General features: G+C 42.9%; 1 protein-coding gene across 1 annotated transcript in view; it reads left to right on the top strand.

Moving 5' to 3' along the window:
• The window catches only part of LOC138970442 (phospholipid-transporting ATPase ABCA3-like), a 93348-nt gene that overhangs the window by 48576 nt on the left and 25298 nt on the right, over positions 1 to 19474 (top strand). Inside the window, exons 7-8 of the mRNA XM_070342901.1 lie at positions 302 to 1686; positions 16557 to 16754. Of these exons, the coding sequence (XP_070199002.1) occupies positions 302 to 1686; positions 16557 to 16754 (1583 nt within the window). The remainder of the gene's footprint in view (positions 1 to 301; positions 1687 to 16556; positions 16755 to 19474) is intronic.

Below are 19474 nucleotides of genomic sequence, written 5' to 3'. Positions count from 1 at the left end.
ATGTGGTATGTGTGCTTGCGCACGTAGTACGTGTGTGTGTGTGTGTGTGTGTGTGTGTGTGTGTGTGTGTGTGTGTGTGTGTGTGTGTGTTTTGGCGTGTGTTTGCGCGCGCGCGTGTGTGTGTGTGTGTGTGTGTGTGTGTGTGTGTGTGTGTGTGTGTGTGTGTGTGTCAAGAATTCGGTGAGCAATTGTATTTTGTTTTGTTTGAAGGTATTGAATGTACTCAAGCCAACTTCTTTCCCAGCTAGTGTTCTGCACATTACAGACATTAAGTCTTATCTCACATGTCTCATTTGTTAAGGTGTAAGCCCGCCGCTCAAGCTCAACCTTGACCCGTTCTGTGAAACCACCGTGCCTTACGGCGTCTTCGATCTGCCCAGCCGAGTCACCCCGCCAGAAGTCAAAGCCTCTCTCAGCAGCCTGAGCAAGCTGTACGCCGGTCAGTTTGGCGACGGTCAGCACACAGCTAAGGAGGTGGACAGCTTCAAGGACCTGTGCAAACTGACCGTGGGCTTCTTGCCGCTAGACTTATCCAGGAAGGTCATCGTGGGAGCTGCCTTCATACCGGGGAAAAATGTTTCCGAGGTAATGGCCACAGCGCTCTACAACCCCTTCCCGATCCACGCCAGGGCCATCGCTTTTGCCCTCGTCCTTAACGCCTTAGCCAAGGAGCGAGTCAACAGCAGCGTCAAAATCGTCTCAGTCCTCTACCCGCTTCCCCAAAAGTCAGTGATAGACGCCAAGTTAACAAAGGAACAGCTCAAACTGTTTATTTACGGGATTGTGGGCCTTATGTTGGTCGTGATTTTGGGGCTCGGCATGGCCTTCCACTCCCCCCTCTTCATCTTCTCCACCATGAGCGAGCGCGAGGCTGGCTCCAAGCACTTGCAGCGTGTGAGCGGGGTGAGCCCCTTGGTGTACTGGGCGGGCAACCTGCTGTGGGACCTGGCGGTGTGCGTGCCAACCTTTGCCGTGATCATCGGCCTGCTGTGCCTTACTGGCCTTGAGCCCATCACAGAGGGCTCGCGACCCGCTCTCGTCGTCGTCCTCTTCGCGCTGTACGGTCTGGCCATGCTGTCTTTCGCCTACTTCGCGCACTTCTTCTTCAAGTCGGCGCTCAACGCCATGACCATTCTATTCTTTCTTAACCTCGCCAGCGGCGTTATCATGCCGGTCATTGTGTTCGTCTTCACTCTTTTTAAAACCTATAAAACCACGGCCAACACCCTGGACCAGGTGGGCAGTTATTTGTTGCCACTCTACAACCTCATCAGTGGGTTGAGCAGGCTTTTCACCAACTACGTCACACTTACCTCGTGTGAACTGGGCAAGTACAAGCAGTCGTGCCTTGTCAGGGAGGGCAAGTGCTGCAAAGGCTTCAGCAAGGGTTGTGGCGGGGAGTGTGACGACTTCTCGGAGAACTACTGGGCCTTAGAGGGCGGCACGGGCAGGTACCTGCTGTGCTTGTTCGTGCAGGGTGTGGTTTTCCTGCTGCTGACGCTGGAGTTTGAGAGGCAGGGGCTGTCGCGGTGTGACTGTGCCTGTATCTATGGGTGTTCGTGTATGGGAGGGAAGCACACAGAGGGGGACGCCGCGGAGGAAGACGAAGACGTGGCTGAAGAAAGGCGGCGCATCGCGAGCAGCGACGTCAAGGAGTTGTGCAAGCAGGACTGCGTGCTGGTCAAGGTATCTCTGTCTCTCTCTGTCTCTCTCTGTGTAAACTCTCTGTCTCTCTCAATCTCTGTCTGTTTCTGTCTCTCACAGTGTCTCTCTATGTCTCTTTATCTATCTCTCTGTCTGTTTCCACGGTGTGGGAGACGTTCTATGCGTGAAAAGCTCTGAGGCGGTAGTGATCCAGCTCTGAGGGGCAACTTTTTCGTAGTCAGCTCAGATCGATCACAACTGTGGGTGTCTAAGGCAGAGTTCCACTATACTTTTTGGTTTGCAACGTTCACAAATGCATTGGGTATTACCAAATGTAGGCACATAGATGCTTCAATAAATATGGATCGCAATAATTAATCATTTGTGTCAAAAAGTGGAGATTTGTATGCATTTTCGTGGTTATGCTCGATACAGACTAGCACAGACCACCCAAACCATCATGGGGAGCTGGGTCAATGTAAAAGCAATGTTTTGGCGTCAAAACATTTTTCAGATTGCATCTAGATTTCTCTCAAAATTAATTAACTCGTTTAATCAAGGTGCCAGCTCTGAGGAATAGCAAAATGGGCGGAGCTTAGGTTTGTTCCGGCTCTGACGCAATTCACAAAACGGACAATATAAGGCCCTTATACTGTTATAGATGAAATATGTAAGCCTACTCCTGGTGATAGAATATATATATATTCAACACTTCCTATCAGTGGATAGCAGCAAAGTGGTGAAATCTGCATGTTATGCGGCAAAAACGAAATGTTCCAGCTCTGAGGTGTTTGATCGGCAAAATGTAGATCTATAGCTCTGAGCAAATGTTGAAATGTTCCGGCTCTGAGCATTTTTTTTATCGAATGCTTTGTAACTGAACATTATAACAGATGTAAACGAAAAATCAACACAGAACATTTAATATCTTGCGTAATGAGGTATTCCTTGACTTTTAAGGTACTGCATTGGTGTTTTAGAGTAATTTCCAATAATTCTTTGTAGTATGTTGCATCCTCTTAATTTGAAATATTTCGTTCAGTTCTCTTGTTTTTCATCTTATGAACATTCTAAATGTTAGACTAACTTATTGTCTTGTACAGAATAACAACTGTGTGAATGGTGCTATACTGAATGAAAGAGTGTGACATGAAGTTCTTGTACATCATTGTAAAGAGTGTGAATGACGTTTTAGTTTAGATGTCAAGCGCTTAGAGCAAGCCTTTTTAACGAAAGTTTTTGATTTAGCGCTATATAAATGTTCTTCTTCTTCTTCTTATTATTATTAAATGTAAACATCTGCATGCAAAATGCATGCATTAAGCAAGCCCTGTTTAAGGTGGAGATAAATGAAGCTGTTTGGTACCGCAGACACAGTTATTGCTTCGTGTCTATTTGTTTCTTGACCAGTACTCTTGATTTTGGTACCGTTTAGAATGATGCTTACCGTATTTGAATTGATCAAACACGTGGCAGTCGCCTATAAATGATGAAGTGTTTAGCTTTTCCCGAGCAAGGTACATACTGTTACTTATTCGAACCTGGCAGTGAGGAGGGTATCACCTCAACAGTTGGTTTACATCATATTTATATATATGTGACCCACCACCACGAAATGAGTCGCATGTCACCTCACGCGGTTCTGCGCTAGGCTTAAAATAAGTCCGTGTCTGGTAACAGTGTGAGGTTCACCTTAGTCACAGGCTTATAACTCAAACAGTTTTCGCTCTTTTCTAAAACGGTTTTCACCACTGGATAGAGCATAAAAGACTCTTTAGGAAACTGTAAAAATATGAAAATCATGCAAAGGTGACATGCGACTCATTCCGTGGTGGAGGGTCACATATATATGTCACCGTGTATGTTTGTGTAATTTTGATTCTCTGCTAGAGGAAGTAGATATTAGCAAAATACATGTACATATCAATTACGGCCGCCAGATGCATTTTATATTTTCAAATTATCTACTTACGCTAGCAGATAATCCAAACCGTACATACGTACATGACCGTAAAAGTCAACCTCCCCAAAGTTTGAACCCAATCCCTGCACCATCTTTGTATCATCTACACACCGTTTGTACGATTTGTCACAAATTGTCAACGTTCAACAACATTAGCTCTGGTTTTTGGCACTCAGCTTTTTCTGTCTGTGAAAACGTTGTGCAACATGTGAACGTCAGGGCATGCAAAATTGATGACGTCACCATATGCCATCGCAGCTTAAAGGCACAGTAAGCCTCCCGTTAACCATCACAGATACCGACAGGCTTTTACACACAGTACAAACACCCTTCCATTTGAATGCTCACCGAACGGGAACATCCTAGGTGCTTTACGTAAAGAGCTAGCAATTTTCAAAGAATTAATTTTGCGGATTGTCTAGCAGACAATCGGACGGTGGGTTTTTTGCGCTACTGACCTAACTTTTGAAATCTAAATAATAAATTGACAGCTTGTTACACAAACATTCTTAAATCATAAAAGAAATCTTTTTTCATCACGACAAGATCAGAACAATACGAAGTTTTATAAATTTAAAAAAAGATAGCCCCGAAGCAGGGTCACGCAGGGTCGTGGTTCTCGTAGTAGACACCAGTTCCTCTGAACCGTTAACCGCCACTGCTCTAGTTCGCAGCCATTTCAATGTTGCATTTCAGATTCAAAGGTACACAATAACGTGCTATTGCAGATAAGCTTACAGAGATTCGCATTGAAATCACAAACTGGCGGTTAAATTGTGAGAAAAAAAAGGAAACTGGATTACACGGGTTCACGATGGCTCAGAGGTAAGATAAACCACGCAAAAATAAATTCTTTGAAAATTGCTTGCTCTTTACGGAGGGCACCTAGAATGTTCTCAAGCGGTGAGTGTTTAAATGAAATGGTGTTTGTACTGTGTGTAAAAGCCTGACACTGACAGTATCTGTGATGGTTTACGGGAGGCTTACAGTGCCTTTAGCAGACATCTGTATTATAATAGTTAGTGTGTTTGTATCCACCCATGAAATACAAAAACATCCCATGGAAGAGCTTATAATCATAGGTCCAAGATTTGTTCACATCAGATGTGTACCTCATAGTTAATTTGAACTCCAGATTAAGCCATCGTACAGTTTGGAAGAGTTTGAAAGAAATGATGTCAAGTGCAAATGAATCGCAGTAGTTATTTCTTAAAAACTTGACACACGCATCACAGCATCACCTTTTTGTTTCAAAATCGAAAGCTCTTTGATAGGATACTAACCAACTCTTCACTCAAATACTTGTGTTCTGAATGTAGAGAACATGGTTGTGGACCATTCATTTTTAGATGTACAGTTTTTTCCTAGTTATGCAACCCTCAGCATCAATATACACATGTTCTACCCTTTCGTCTGGTTTCACTTGATAATGAAAAAGTTGTTGGCTTCATTTTGACAAAGGAAACGGCTGTTCACTTCAAAAGTTTCTCCTTGGTGTTCTTTTTGACAATGTAAGTATGCTTTGATGATGCTGTCTTCTCGTTTCGTGCTGTTTCCACATCTCACATATTCTATATTCCATTACTTGCATTTAGCTAAAAACAAACAAACAAAAAACCCAAATATCACTTTAACTTTATATAGCTGAGACAACATACGATCAAAAAGGTAATGGGAAAAAAACTTTTTCAATAAATTGGACCCAAAATGTGAACTGACCTATCGGCAACTTTTTTGAACTCAATAATTATTTCTTTATTACTTTCTTTATTCATTTTTTGTTTTTTAAAGGAAAAGTCCAAGGTTCCCAAAAACTTGAAAATCGAATGCCAAATGTTACAAACATCTCTGGAAAAATATTTTAAAAATTGAAAAAAAAAATTGTTGTTGTTGTTGTAGTTGCAGATTTAGTGTTGCGGGGCTAACCAAGACAAGTCACCTGGGGTCAAGTAGTGGTCACGTGATTTTTGGTACACTGTGACGTCGGTACACTGTGACGTCACAAGTTATTGTGTTGATTCTACCACTAGTACCAGCTTGATTTTCACACAGAAAAGTCACCACTGTATGCCCGAAAAAAATGCCTCGTTGGAGGGCAGCCGCAAAGTGCAACAACTCGTCAATGTCCCCAGGTATTTCATAGCACACTTTCCCTCACAAAACTCTGAGTCTCTTGTGGAAATGGAAGAGATGTGTGCAGCACAAGCGTGCAGATTTCAAAGTGTCGGGCACTTTCTGGACACAAATTTCGCCATTTTTCTGCAGCACAAAAGTTGGCGTTTCATCCCTGAAACAAATGTTTTGACCACTGGCAGTGTCTTCCCTTCATAAAAGTCCGGAGAGGGCAGTATTACGCGCGGCTGGTACAGTCGACGAGCCATCGAAACTCCGAGGCGACATACGAACAGCGGATTATCTCACAAGAAGGAATGCGTTGAAAGTCAGAGTACATGCATTTATTTTCATCACGGGGGATAACCTATCAAAGGCCGAACGGAGGCCGAAGGCGGCTCCTGACACGTGTGAAGGCAAGTTTTGTCTGTTTTCTAGGTATTGTTTGATTTATGTCGGGATTTAAGGTAAGCTACTGATTCAGCGATGACTAAATTTGTTTCTCGATTTTCACGGAGTTATGACCCTTTTTAAATACAAACTTTTGCCGGGAAATAGCAAGTTCAATCATCTGCCGTTATTACATGTATGGTTTTAGATCAAAATACTGTTTAATTCCAGAGTTATTGCCCTTTTTGTAACGTTACCCTAATTTGTACTTTTCTCGTCTTTTTCTCATCCCATGCAAAAGAAAAAACAATCAGCCATAATTATGATTTTTTTTCTCGATTATCTCTTCTTCTTTCACACTACATCTCCCCCCTCCATGTTCTATTCTTTCTTCACACACGCACATACAAACACAAACTATTTGAGGCTGTCTGCTGAAAACAATACCAGATTCTGCTGCTTGTCGACTTGAAGTTGTGGTACTTCTAGATTTCATAACAAGAATTAATTGTTCTGTTTTCATGGTAAATACAGCTTCCAGTTGTAGAAAGTAACATGGTGCTGTGTGTCCTTGCACACGTGGGTCTGTCAGTCTGTCCATCACTTCCGGCACTGAATTGAAAATGTCATCCGTGCACTCTGCTATCGAACGTCTCCCTTTACTTTCAATAAACTGAAATGCCAGTCAGGGTCGAACTTGATGTGGCCGACGATCAAGAAATTTTCAAAATGGATTTGTGCTGTTCATTCACACACAAAACTACATGCCTAAGTACCGATGCACCACGCCGAAGACTGAAGTTGCTACCCTCCTCTGTACCCCTGCCTCATTCGCAAGGTAGAAGACTTGCTTCTCTGAAACAAAGGCAACCACAGAGTTGATCAATATATTATTTACTAACTACTATTTGCACAGCTCAAGTCTGGTTTTGGGTACCTATCTACTTGCCATTTCTAAGCTGGTATGGTGATATTATTGAAAATGTAGTGTGTTTGTGTGTGTGTGTGTGTGTGTGTGTGTGTGAGTGTGTGTGTGTGTGTGTGTGTGCGTGTGTGTGTGTGCTTCTTTGTTGGAGAAAACAGCACATAAGCACAAATATAACTGTATTTTCCCCCTTTTTTAAGTACTGACAAATTGTAAAATATTAATGTCTTTACCTACTGAGCAAAGTCCCAAGGGTAAACCGTGCTGATTTCCTTGGAACTGGAACCAGCTGGTCATTGCTGTTGTTCCATTCTGTCGAACACCTGCTTTGTGGCCGGGCAGGCACTTCTATCTTTAGTTGTTGCACTGTCCGGTGAATTGCTGGACTTGTTGGCTGTTCCACGCGAGCAAACTGAGAAAAAGAGAGTAACATTGGTTTAAAAAAAAAAAGGAGTTTAAAAACATGCGACACATACACACATACCACCACCGTCATCCTCCTCCTCCTCCTCATCATATAATCATCATCATCATCATCATCATCATCATCATCATCATAAAAATCATCATCGTCATTATCATCTCTTTCTCTATCTACCTCTCTCTCACACACACGCACACATATACACACATACACATACACGCACACACATACACACACGCACGCACGCACACACACACACACACACACACACACAAAACACACACACACACACACACACACACACACACACACACACACACACACAAACCCTCGTCTTGATTCCCATTCTACCTTAATACATACAATTAAATACTGCCTGTGCGTATAGATCCGTCTAGTGAAATATGGCTGTGCGATGATTTGGCTACATCACTTTCCTGAATGTGCTTCCAGATGAAAGTTTATGGTAAGCTTGAACTTTAGCGTGTTAAATTCATAGCTCAGAATCCAGTGACATTCTTGACTTATTTTTGATACAAGTCCATGTAAGCAAGCCAAGGAACATTTGTCGTGAAATTAATTGACGGATTGAGCTCCAAACTTAAGCATAATTAATTAATTTGGTTGTTCAATCGACGAAAATGCACCGAAAATGGCGTACGTTGTCAACCATGGGACATCATTTACACGAAAGAGTTGTCTCCCTTGTTCGCTTACACGAATAATTCCTTCTTTGACCCATGTAAATGAAATGCATTCGTACAGTTCATCGGAGTTCATTCCGTAACTTCAAAGGGATCTAAAATGACTTATTATGATTACAAGTGCAGGTTCTACAAATTTGGAGACTTAAATGCCTCTGAAGTATGAGCTATGAATTTAACACGCTAAAGTTCAAGATTACCAAGTTTATATTACTGTTAAACATTTATTTAAAAAAATAGGTAAGTTGTTTTAACTTGAGCAAAACTAGTGACGAAAAAATGCATCTCGAAGCACAACAAAACACTCTTTCGCCATTTTCGGCATGATCGCAGTCCACTCGTCATCGGTTCGATGTGTTTTTCCTGAGGAGGAATGAACATAAACATTTTTAGAAGTTTGTAATGTTGATCCCAAGACTATTTTCCATTTCTTTAAATTGCTGTTCATTGTGCTATTGCTGATAATTCATTGAACTTTTTAGAAATTCAACTTGAAGTGGTCGTCAGTCAGCACAGCAAAGTTTGTTTACATTTTGCTCTAACTTTGACCCCGCGTTTCTCCAATCAGAGGCTTAGATCAACAATGTCCCTTTTCGCAGAAATGGCCACATATCAGATCTGCCAAGGCTCAGTTTACACAGGTAAAATCATCTGTCGACTTGAACACATACCAATAATCAACAGCCTCACTGCTTCTTGGAGCTGGATTTTGTGTGTGGAATGAATTACACATGTGGCGTTTTAGAATACAATTCATAGAAGATGTACATTCGTGCAGAAAGGCTTTAATTTAATAATTAGGTCTTCGTGATGTTCTCTTAAAATAACTAACATGTGTTCCCTTTGCCGGGCCTCTGAACCAGTTTTGTGAATATGCAGGTTAAACTCTGTGTTATCAGTGTATTTCTCATCCAGGCATGGATGCCTCCTCTTAAATGGACAGTCCTTCGACAGCCCTTTCCGTGTAAACGATTGGGTTCAAAATCTCAAATCTTACCAGGCTTTTACATGGGATATGGACATCCTTCCGTTTTGAAAAATACCAGAACTGAACACTCTGTATGGGTACTCTCTTTGCGAATGTAGAATTTTATGAATTAATTTCTTAAACGCCACACGTGTAAAACGTTCCCTAACAAATCCAGCTCCCAAAACCAGTCAGGATGTTTATTCCTGGTATATGTTCAAGTCAAGAGATTTTTTTTCTATGTAAAAGTCTTCGCAGATCTGTGTAGTGAGCAATCCTGTTTTGAAAAAGGACGTGGCTTTAAGCCGCCCTGTATAGACGGTTTGATTGTTGAGATACCTGGTGGCAATGACCGCACGGGTGGCAAGAGGAAGTAATGCACAGATGACAACAAACCGACCTGCATTTAAAAAAAAGTTAGGAGGCCTTGATAGGGGGAAACATTTTGTTAATTTCCAGAATCTTTATGAAGAAATAATGAACGAGAAGAAAGTCTGGTCTTGAAGTAAATGCAAATTAAACTATGTATACTTTTGACAAACTTTTCTGTTCTTATTCACATGTTAAAATGTGTGCAGAGATCGTTAGTTACTTCCCAAAAACCATGTTTCAGGCAACAGGCAAACGGACAATACTGGACACAAGCTATGCTGAGCGGCTTATGGACTGACTACCTGATGCTGGAGTACACCAACAGTGGAAAAAGTCTGGAACAAAATGTTGCAGAATGTGAACCATGTACCGGACCCACATCTCTGTGACCGGACCACGTGACAACTCAGTATCATCTTCAAACCATGCAGGAATCTGTTCAACCAAAGATACCAGTTCAACACAGTCACACGATTTGTAAAAGTATATTTCAGCCTTCTGTAGCTCAGGGAGTTTGAACCCCACTCTTCATCCGTTTGGGAAAGTATTTCTGATTGTTTTGACTGCACAGGTTGGTAGGGGACACCCCGAAGCGTCCCGGTACCAAAGCGTCCCGGTACCGAAGCGTCCCGGTACCGAAGCGTCCCGGTACCAAAGCGTCCCGGTACCGAAGCGTCCCACTATAACGTAACGCGTCACAGGACTTAGAGTGTTTGTTTTTTTTAAACCTTGACCAAGGGCGGATCAATTCACTTTGGAGGGGGGGGGGTTACAAAATGACTGCGAAGATACAAGTTGACGGCGCCGAAGGCGCCTAAGCCTCCAGGGGGGTCCGGGGGCATGCCCCCCCGGAAATTTTTTTTATCCAAAGAAGCAAAATAGAGCTATCTGGTGCATCCTGAGCCAATAAATTACCTCTTTTTTGGGGGTGTGGGGGGGGGGGGGGTTACGTAACCCGTGTAACCCCCCCAGATCCGCCCTTGTTGACCTTGATTTGACCTTGACTTGACTAACCATATTTTATTTTTTTTTAATTTAATCTTGACCTTGATTTGACCTTGACTTCACTGATTTTTTTAATTTTGCACAGACCTTGATTTGCTTTCGGTAAAAAAAAATCACTTTTTGTCCAACTTTTCCCCAACTTTACTTTAGATCTGTACTCACAACACACCAATTTGGAAATACTGTACCCGTGTGTACAAGTTCGGGGGAAAAGTCCGTAGGCTTCCGTTCACAAGAGGGATATGTCTGTTATCACACACGCTTTCTGGCTTCATTAAGCGTGAACTTCGGAAAAAGTCTTTTCAGTTCTGCCTCCGACTTTTAAATTGTATCATTTGGGTTAATTTGGGTTTGTTTGGGTTCATTTGGGTAATAAAGAACGCTCGCGCTGGACCCGAGTACTCTTCAGACTGGCTCGCTCCACCAGTATGAAAGTTTTTGTCTTGTGCACGTTTAAGACCAAGTGATTGCTCTGTGTGAATTACAGGCATTCCCTTTGCTATATAATACATTGGCATGCGAGCCGAGGATGTGCGTGGTGACTGGTACCGGGACGCTTCGGCACCGGGACGCTTCGGTACCGGGACGCTTCGGCACCGGGACGCTTCGGTACCGGGACGCTTCGGTACCGGGACGCTTCGGTACCGGGACGCTTCGGTACTGGGACGCTTCGGTACCGGGACGCTTCGTGATGTACCCGGTTGGTAATGGTACTCTGATGCTTCTGCCAAGAAACCCCACTCGCTAGCGCACCAGCTGCCTGTCATGGGTAAGCGACGTGCCTGTATTTCCTGCAAAGCAAGACAGAATAAAACAGCAGCTTAGTTTGAGCTTTTAAGACATTCGTACCAGAGAAAACGTGTACGTGTTTGTTTGGAGAGGGTGAATAGAATCATAAGACACGCTGTGTCTATGTGACGTAGAGCAGGTTTTCAAATTCATGCTGAAGCACTGTGTGATCGCTATTTTTTTTGGCATATATATCTTACCTTGATTTCAGATAGACTGGGAACCGAAATGCATCATTTGTATGCCCCGTTCAAAAATTACCTTGAGATTCTAAGGTATACACAGAAATTGCAGTGGATCACATAAACAACATGAACAGTAGTACATGTATATATTCAGTTTAAAAATTCATGCAATGAGAGTCAATAACCCGATTTCACCCCAGGTAGATTCAGGGTCCCACTGACTGAATCTCATATGGTTGCTTTTCGGCACACACCACACTGTGAGGTTTTGTTAATACAGTAAAATATATAGTAGCAACGTACTGTCCGTTCGTGACGTTTGAGAATACCGATCTATGCACTAACGCATTGTCTTTTTGTAGTGTGACTGTCCGATATTGCGTACTGTCACGATTTAGTGACATGGTTCGAGAAAGAGTCACTTCTTCGGGTGCCTTTGTCGAATTGCGACAGAAAGCGCCTGTTTTCTGTCAACGGTTGTGGGTTTTTGCTAACCATGCATAGCCGAGCACGGGAATTTCGTGATACAAGGGTTCCACGTGCGTGATTTTTGCTTGCTGGGCAAAATCGTCGATAACTGAACTGGGGTAGTGACAATGTGAGTCACGTGTTTTTGTCAAGGTTGTCTGTCTGAGACATGTTAACTACACACTCGAACACTCAGCGCTGGGGAGGACGGTCGTGTCTTATATTTCCTGCGAGCTTTGATGGATTTCATCGCTTTGATTTCTGCTTTGATTTCAACGCGCCGCTCTGCATGTACAGGAGGGGCTCCAGGAAACTTCAGTTGAGACCACCTTCTCTCTTTTCACATGCGGTCTGACGTGACGGGTCGTCAATTTCTCTTCGCTGTGCGGGGAAGGTTTTTCACCGCATAAAGGTTTCGGCGAGAGGGTGAATGGGGTATCGCTGTTGACGAACAGGTGCCATTCAAAAGAGGAAGCGGTTTTCGCTTCAATGAGAGTGCTACTTACATGGGCTTTTGAGGTAATAAATCATTATTTAACGCTGTTGACGAGTCTGTGTTTGTGGAATGAAATACTCTCTGTTGTTCTTTCCAGGTTAGCGCATAATTCGCTCTTTGTGACGCTAAAATAATAATCTGTATATGGTTTTTGCAGATATGGAGAGAAGGAAGGAAAATGGCTGATTTGTTGTTGTACAAGTTCGTTCGGCTGATATATCATTTATGTCATGTGTGTGCTTTATTCATTCAGATGTATACATATGTGAGTGTATGCATTAAATAAATTGGGACATTATAAAAATTATTTTGTTAATAAAATGTGTCTCGACTGATTGATGGCATTGTCGATTTTGTAAGTATCCTTTTAAACAGCAAACGGAAGTATAGAGTGTCACCAACCCCTCCCCCCCTCTCTCTCTCTCTCTCACGCGCGCACGCACACACACACACACACACACACACACACACACACACACAAACACGCACGCACGCGTTTACAATATACAATCAGCCCATACTTGAATAACTGAGATTAACATAAGCACCCAAGCAATAACAGAGAGAAACAAATCTCCAAACCATTACATTTGTAACAACACAAACTCACTGTAAGAGTAGAGTTGGATCTTTCTTCCCGATAACTCTTGGCGGCAGCTTCTTGAGTAGCTGTCCGCATGCGGACTCTCTGTGTCCTTGATTCCCTTTTACCTGTCCGATTGCGCTGACAAACAACACGGCCGCACCATTTGCTGGCCCTGTCCTGTCTCTTCTGACCGGTGGAGACTACTAAAATTAATATTAAAAGTCCTACGGTTTTGAGCCATTAAGGACTTGAGTGTTTGTACGCTTTCAACCGGTGGAGACGATGAGAAAGGCGTGCTTTATTCGATCTGAGTATCGAAATGGACAGCTTTTAAAGCAAATAAGAAACAACAAAACAAAACTGTTAAAAGACACAATCTAAGAAAGGGACAAACGGTTATAATTGACGGGAATGAATCATAAGTGAATAAAAAAAACGTGGCTTAAAGTTATACCTACCATGCAATACAGTACAATATTAGTTAATTATGCCATAAGGGGCAATTGTATAATGAGCTACACGTTTGGCATTTGTAAGAACTATAAATGCATACATGCATCGTCTAAAACATGATCAGGTATAAGAAAACAAACACAGACACTCCGATTCACTCAATCACTCCATCACTCGCACTACTACGTGAATGTCTCGCACACATACACACACACACACACACACACACACACACACACTCACACACACACACACACACACACACACACACTCACACACACACACACACACACACACACACACACACACACACACACATATATATATATCTACAGACACACGCACGCACATTTTACACCCACAAACACACACACAGCACACACACGCCACACACATAGACCTAAGAAATACAAAAGTAACAAGAGGCGAAGCCTTCAAGGCTCCCGTAAGAAATCAACAAACAGTAACATAACACAAACTCACTCACTCCGTAACACACACACACACAAACACACACACACACACACACACACACACACACACACACACACACACACACACGCACGCACACACACACAGTTAAAACTAACGCATCATATCAACTCCATGTATAATTTTCAAAAGAAGGCAAACAGATAAAATGACTAGGGTAATAGGTTAGGTACCTGCCATGTGGGCACTTTTTCCACTGCTGTCCTCAGTCCTATACTTTTCATCAAGACTTGTCACCATGCCGAGTAGATCTAAATTCGGAAGTCTTCATACATGTGGCTGAGGCATATATCTGACATAGCGTCGATCTTGTTGTAGGTTAACCTCCTTTCTGAAACAAATGGCAAAATGCGATTAGTTATGATGACTACAACCTACACAAATATAAACAGTGTTTTGAAACAGAATAGTCAGGTTATACAAGCCACTTTACCTATGCAGCATGGTAACCCTACAATATGCGAAACATGTCGACTGCAGCAGCCTGGTTCTTAAAATAATTCTGACGGTCAACACAGCCAGAAATGCCAACAAAGACAAGAAAGCTGTTGCAAGGTAAGCTTACCAAACGTTACATAGCGAATCATATGATAGTACGTAAACAGCAAACAGTAGATCTACAATCAAAGAGAGGATCGAGTCTGGAATGAAACGCGATACAGATCTAGCATTCAAAAACTGTCTTTCACGTTCAAGGAAGTTGTTGCAAAGTACTTGAGACTTACTAAATTGTACAGACAAAACCATGACAGTGCATGTTTTGAATCTGAGGAAAAAATCGTGATCATTTTGACTTTGAGAACGGATTCATTCCGTTTCCTTATATCTGCATGTTCAAGTAAATGGTGGACAGTTTTTTTCGGGCAGAGTAAACTTAACTTGAGACTCTACTGCAAGTCTTGAAATTCACATAAATCGAACCACGAGCAAAGACATCCAAACATTACAGGCATTTTAGATCAACTCATTTCACTAGAGGTGACTGCCTAGCACTGTGTTTGACATCCGTGTCTGCTGAAATAAAAAGAAATTAAAACAAAACGGATTAACAGTAGGTGACACGTTATCAGAGTGGGAGACACTAGATCTGTCTCTGAACTTACCGGGATACGGCTGCAAGATCGACACTGACTGCTCTTTCAACAGCTCTTCCTCGCGTGGACATTGGAAACACGCTGTGCAGATCAAATTGTAGGAAATCTCCCTTTGGTATCTTCTTTATTTACTTTTCTGGAGCTTAGAAACCGAACAACATGAAATCGTCTTCCCCGGCGAATCGGCGAGGTGAGAACTGGACCACAATCCTTCGCGCGACCCCTGACCTGATCTTGACACCTGACCTGCCGTCTACATACCAAACATGACACAAACCAGTCAACTGCTTGTACCCCTTCAAAAAACCCCACCACCCGTTTTCTTTGGATACACGCTTTAACTACACACATGCCGACACAATGTTGATCATTGCTTCAATAATTTGAAGATGGTGCTTGAAAATTAACCACGTGAAATGAGTATTTCGGTGTTTAGCCAAAAATGTTAAAGTTTCTACCACAGACATACACACATACGCACGCACGCACGCACAGACAGACAAAAGTTAGCATCGCATAGGCTACACTTACGTGAGCCAAAAACCAGCTGCATTCGAAGATTCGCGAAGAATCTAGATCTTTGATTCAACTGCTTCAATTAGATCTGTAGTTGTTAGTCCTACAGGAAAATCAATGGCGATTCTGACATCGATGTTGCGGGTAGTAGTCTGTAACCCCATTACAAATGAAAGCACACAAATCAAGGTCAAGGACTCTTGTTGAAAAATACGATTCAGATCCTTATTTTGTAGTCAAAATGTTTTTGTGTGCAGAAATACAAATTTAGATCGATTGCAAGCGTTATAGATTTCATTGTCAGTGTAGGCCTACGTGTGCCACTGTGTCGGAACTATATGCCTCTCGAAACATTCAGTTTGCGTTAGGCCTGTGCTTTTGCTTTATTTTTATGATGAATCCTTAATTCCTGAACCGAATCATTCAGCAGAGCCTCTTTGTAAACCGCCATAAAACATATAGTCCCGTAATGTGCAATGCTGTAAGCGTAAAATTGACTTTTGAGAGGATCCCTGAAATGCGACAACTCAGCTAAGATTTCATGTCGACGAATGATGAACACAGTACGTGAACAGAGCAAACACATTGCTTGAAACTTAAAAGTCATATACGACAAGAATGTATTGCATAATTGATAAAATAACTTACCAGCGAACTTTCGTCAAGGAAGCGGCTGCTCACCGCTAGGAATTCTGGGTGGTTGAGCACTTTGAAAACTTCCGGTTTACATTATGTTCCAAATAAGGATATCCTACTATGCTAAATTACTACAATGAATTTTCAAACGGATACCCTGGCTCCGTCCTCTCTGATCGGAGGGGGGTGTTTTTTTTGAAAGTGTTAGTGACTAGACTCAGCATTTTAGCTTTCAAATGTCAATTTCTGTAAGAAAATGTAGACGAGGACCTAAATTGATTTACTTAAAAAAAAAATTTAAAAAAAATTCTCACTAAAACCTTGTATGAACCCAGGAAATATGCAAGACGTACGGGTCTTACCGGGCTGTGGACAAGCTGAGTTTTGGAGTGGAGGAGACGGGGTGTTTCGGGCTGCTGGGGCAGAACGGGGCGGGCAAGTCCACCACATTCAAGCTGCTGACGGGCGAAGTCTTCATAACCAAGGGTGAAGCCTTCGTCAACAACTACAGCGTCAACAGTCAGCTCCGCCTGGTGTGTGTGTGTGTGTGTGTGTGTGTGTGTGTGTGTGTGTGTGTGTGTGTGTGTGTGCGCGCACTTGTGTGTGTGTGTGCGCGCACTTGTGTGTGTGTGCGCGCACTTGTGTGTGTGTGTGTGCGCGCACTTGTGTGTGTGTGTGTGTGTGTGTGTGTGTGTGTGTGTGTGCGTGCGTGTGTAACGGCCAGTGATATTTTTGTTTTGTCAGACAAGAATTTGTACCAGTGAATTATAGGATAATCTCCCGATGCGACCTCGTCAAGTTTTGGGGTCACAGGGGGTCATATTCGATTCATAGATAATAACCTAACATTGACGTTATTTCAGGCATTTTTGAAGCTAGAGCTTTGAAACGTTGAACACTTTGGTTTTGATCATTTGCCGACATGGTCCATGTTTGGTTGACCCCTGTCACAATTTGGGGTCAAAGCTGGGTCATCTTCGTAAAAACTTTGCGTTGAGGTTTTCTGTGTTGTTGTTTTTTTTAAAGCAAAAGCCTCCAAATTTCACACAATTGTAGGTGTTGATGATTAGCAGAAATGACCGAATTTGGTTTGTTTCATCAAAATTCAGATTCACAGCATGAAAATATTTACTGGAAAAAGATTTTCACCATGGAAAATATCCTCTGAGCTATTAAGAATATAAGGCTTGACCTCAGCTATGATGCCATTGGTAATGTCTGGTGATGTTAGTCTTATAGGTAGGTAGGTCCACTAATTTTTTTCAAAATTACTTCAAGTATGTAATGTTTTTCCCGCGTGTAGTCGGCATGCTAACTAAGAAGGTTGCGAATTCTCAAGGGCGTATGCCAAATAGTTTCAGAGATATTGACGTTCAAAGTTTCCGTTATTTGGTGTTATTTGCTGTTTTGCGTTGTTGGTCAGTTTTGCGTCGACGCAGCGTTTGCAATTTTTGTTGTAGAAATGCAACATTTTCTGGATAAACCGACATACACATAGTGTATACCTCGATTTTTTTTCTAAGCTGTATCTTTGTAATGTGGTGAAACAATGTGCCCCAAAAATGACAAAAATCGCAAAAATCACAATGGTCAAAAAATGAAATTTTGACTTTTTTGAAAATATTTACTTTAATGTTACAAAACGTTGGCGGGGCTTATTTATAACAAAAAAATATGTATTAGCTAAAATCACAGAAAAGCGAAACAAATGCTGAAATAACTCAACATCGTTAAAATTTAAAAATAACGTAAAGACAAAATACGTTTACCGAGTATTAATTTTATATCTTCATACCAGAAATACCTGGGACTTCCGCTAAGAAATCATATATTGTATATTCAAAAGCAGGCTTAAATTAAAATTAAAATTAAATCAACAAAAATATGGTTGCACTTTTTCTCGACATGTCTTGTTATCCTTTGCTAACAGTCAGCATATTATAAATAACTCATAATAACGGACATGTCGAGAAAAAAGATATCAAGCATGAGCCTTTTATGGGGGACGGGGTAAAAAGGGAGGGAGTCTTCTATTGGGTAGGATGATCGGGGGACGGGGTAAGAAGGGAGGGAGTCTTCTATCGGGTAGGATGATCGGGGGACGGGGTAAGAAGGGAGGGAGTCTTCTATTGGGTAGGATGATCGGGGGACGGGGTAAAAAGGGAGGGAGTCTTCTCTTGGGTAGGATTGTCGGGGGACGGGGTAAAAAGGGAGGGAGTCTTCTATCGGGTAGGATGATCGGGGGACAGGGTAAGAAGGGAGGGAGCCTTCTATCGGGTAGGGTTGTCGGGGGACGGGGTAAGAAGGGAGGGAGTCTTCTATCGGGTAGGGTTGTCGGGGGACGGGGTAAGAAGGGAGGGAGTCTTCTATCGGGTAGGATGATCGGGGGACGGGGTAAAAAGGGAGGGAGTCTTCTATCGGGTAGGATTGTCGGGGGACGAGGTAAGAAGGGAGGGAGTCTTCTATCGGGTAGGATTGTCGGGGGACGAGGTAAGAAGGGAGGGAGTCTTCTATCGGGTAGGATGATCGGGGGACGGGGAAAGAAGGGAGGTATTCTTCTATTGGGTAGGATGATCGGGGGACGGGGTAAGAAGGGAGGGATTCTTCTATCGGGTAGGATGATCGGGGGACGGGGTAAAAAGGGAGGGAGTCTTCTATCGGGTAGGATTGTCGGGGGACGGGGTAAAAAGGGAGGGAGTCTTCTATTGGGTAGGATGATCGGGGGACGGGGTAAGAAGGGAGTTAGTCTTCTATTGGGTAGGATGATCGGGGGACGGGGTAAAAAGGAAGGGAGTCTTCTATCGGGTAGGATTGTCGGGGGACGGGGTAAAAAGGGAGGGAGTCTTCTCTTGGGTAGGATTGTCGGGGGACGGGGTAAGAATTGAGGAAGTCTTCTATTGGGTAGGATTGTCGGGGGACGAGGTAAAAAAGGAGGGAGTCTTCTATCGGGTAGGATGATCGGGTGACGGGGTAAAAAGGCAGGGAGTGTTCTATTGGGTAGGATTGTCGGGGGACGGGGTAAAAAGGGAGGGAGTCTTCTATTGGGTAGGATCGTCGGGGGACGGGGTAAAAAGGGAGGGAGTCTTCTATCGGGTAGGATTGTCGGGGGACGGGGTAAGAAGGGAGGGAGCCTTCTATCGGGTAGGATTGTCGGGGGACGGGGTAAGAAGGGAGGGAGTCTTCTATCGGGTAGAGTGATCGGGGGACGGGGTAAAAAGGGAGGGAGTCTTCTATCGGGTAGGATGATCGGGGG

Source organism: Littorina saxatilis, linkage group LG7, assembly GCF_037325665.1.
Source record: "Littorina saxatilis isolate snail1 linkage group LG7, US_GU_Lsax_2.0, whole genome shotgun sequence".
Lineage (NCBI taxonomy): Eukaryota > Metazoa > Mollusca > Gastropoda > Littorinimorpha > Littorinidae > Littorina > Littorina saxatilis.
The sequence above is the reverse complement of the archived record's forward strand: the minus strand, read 5'-3'. Positions and strand labels throughout refer to the sequence as shown.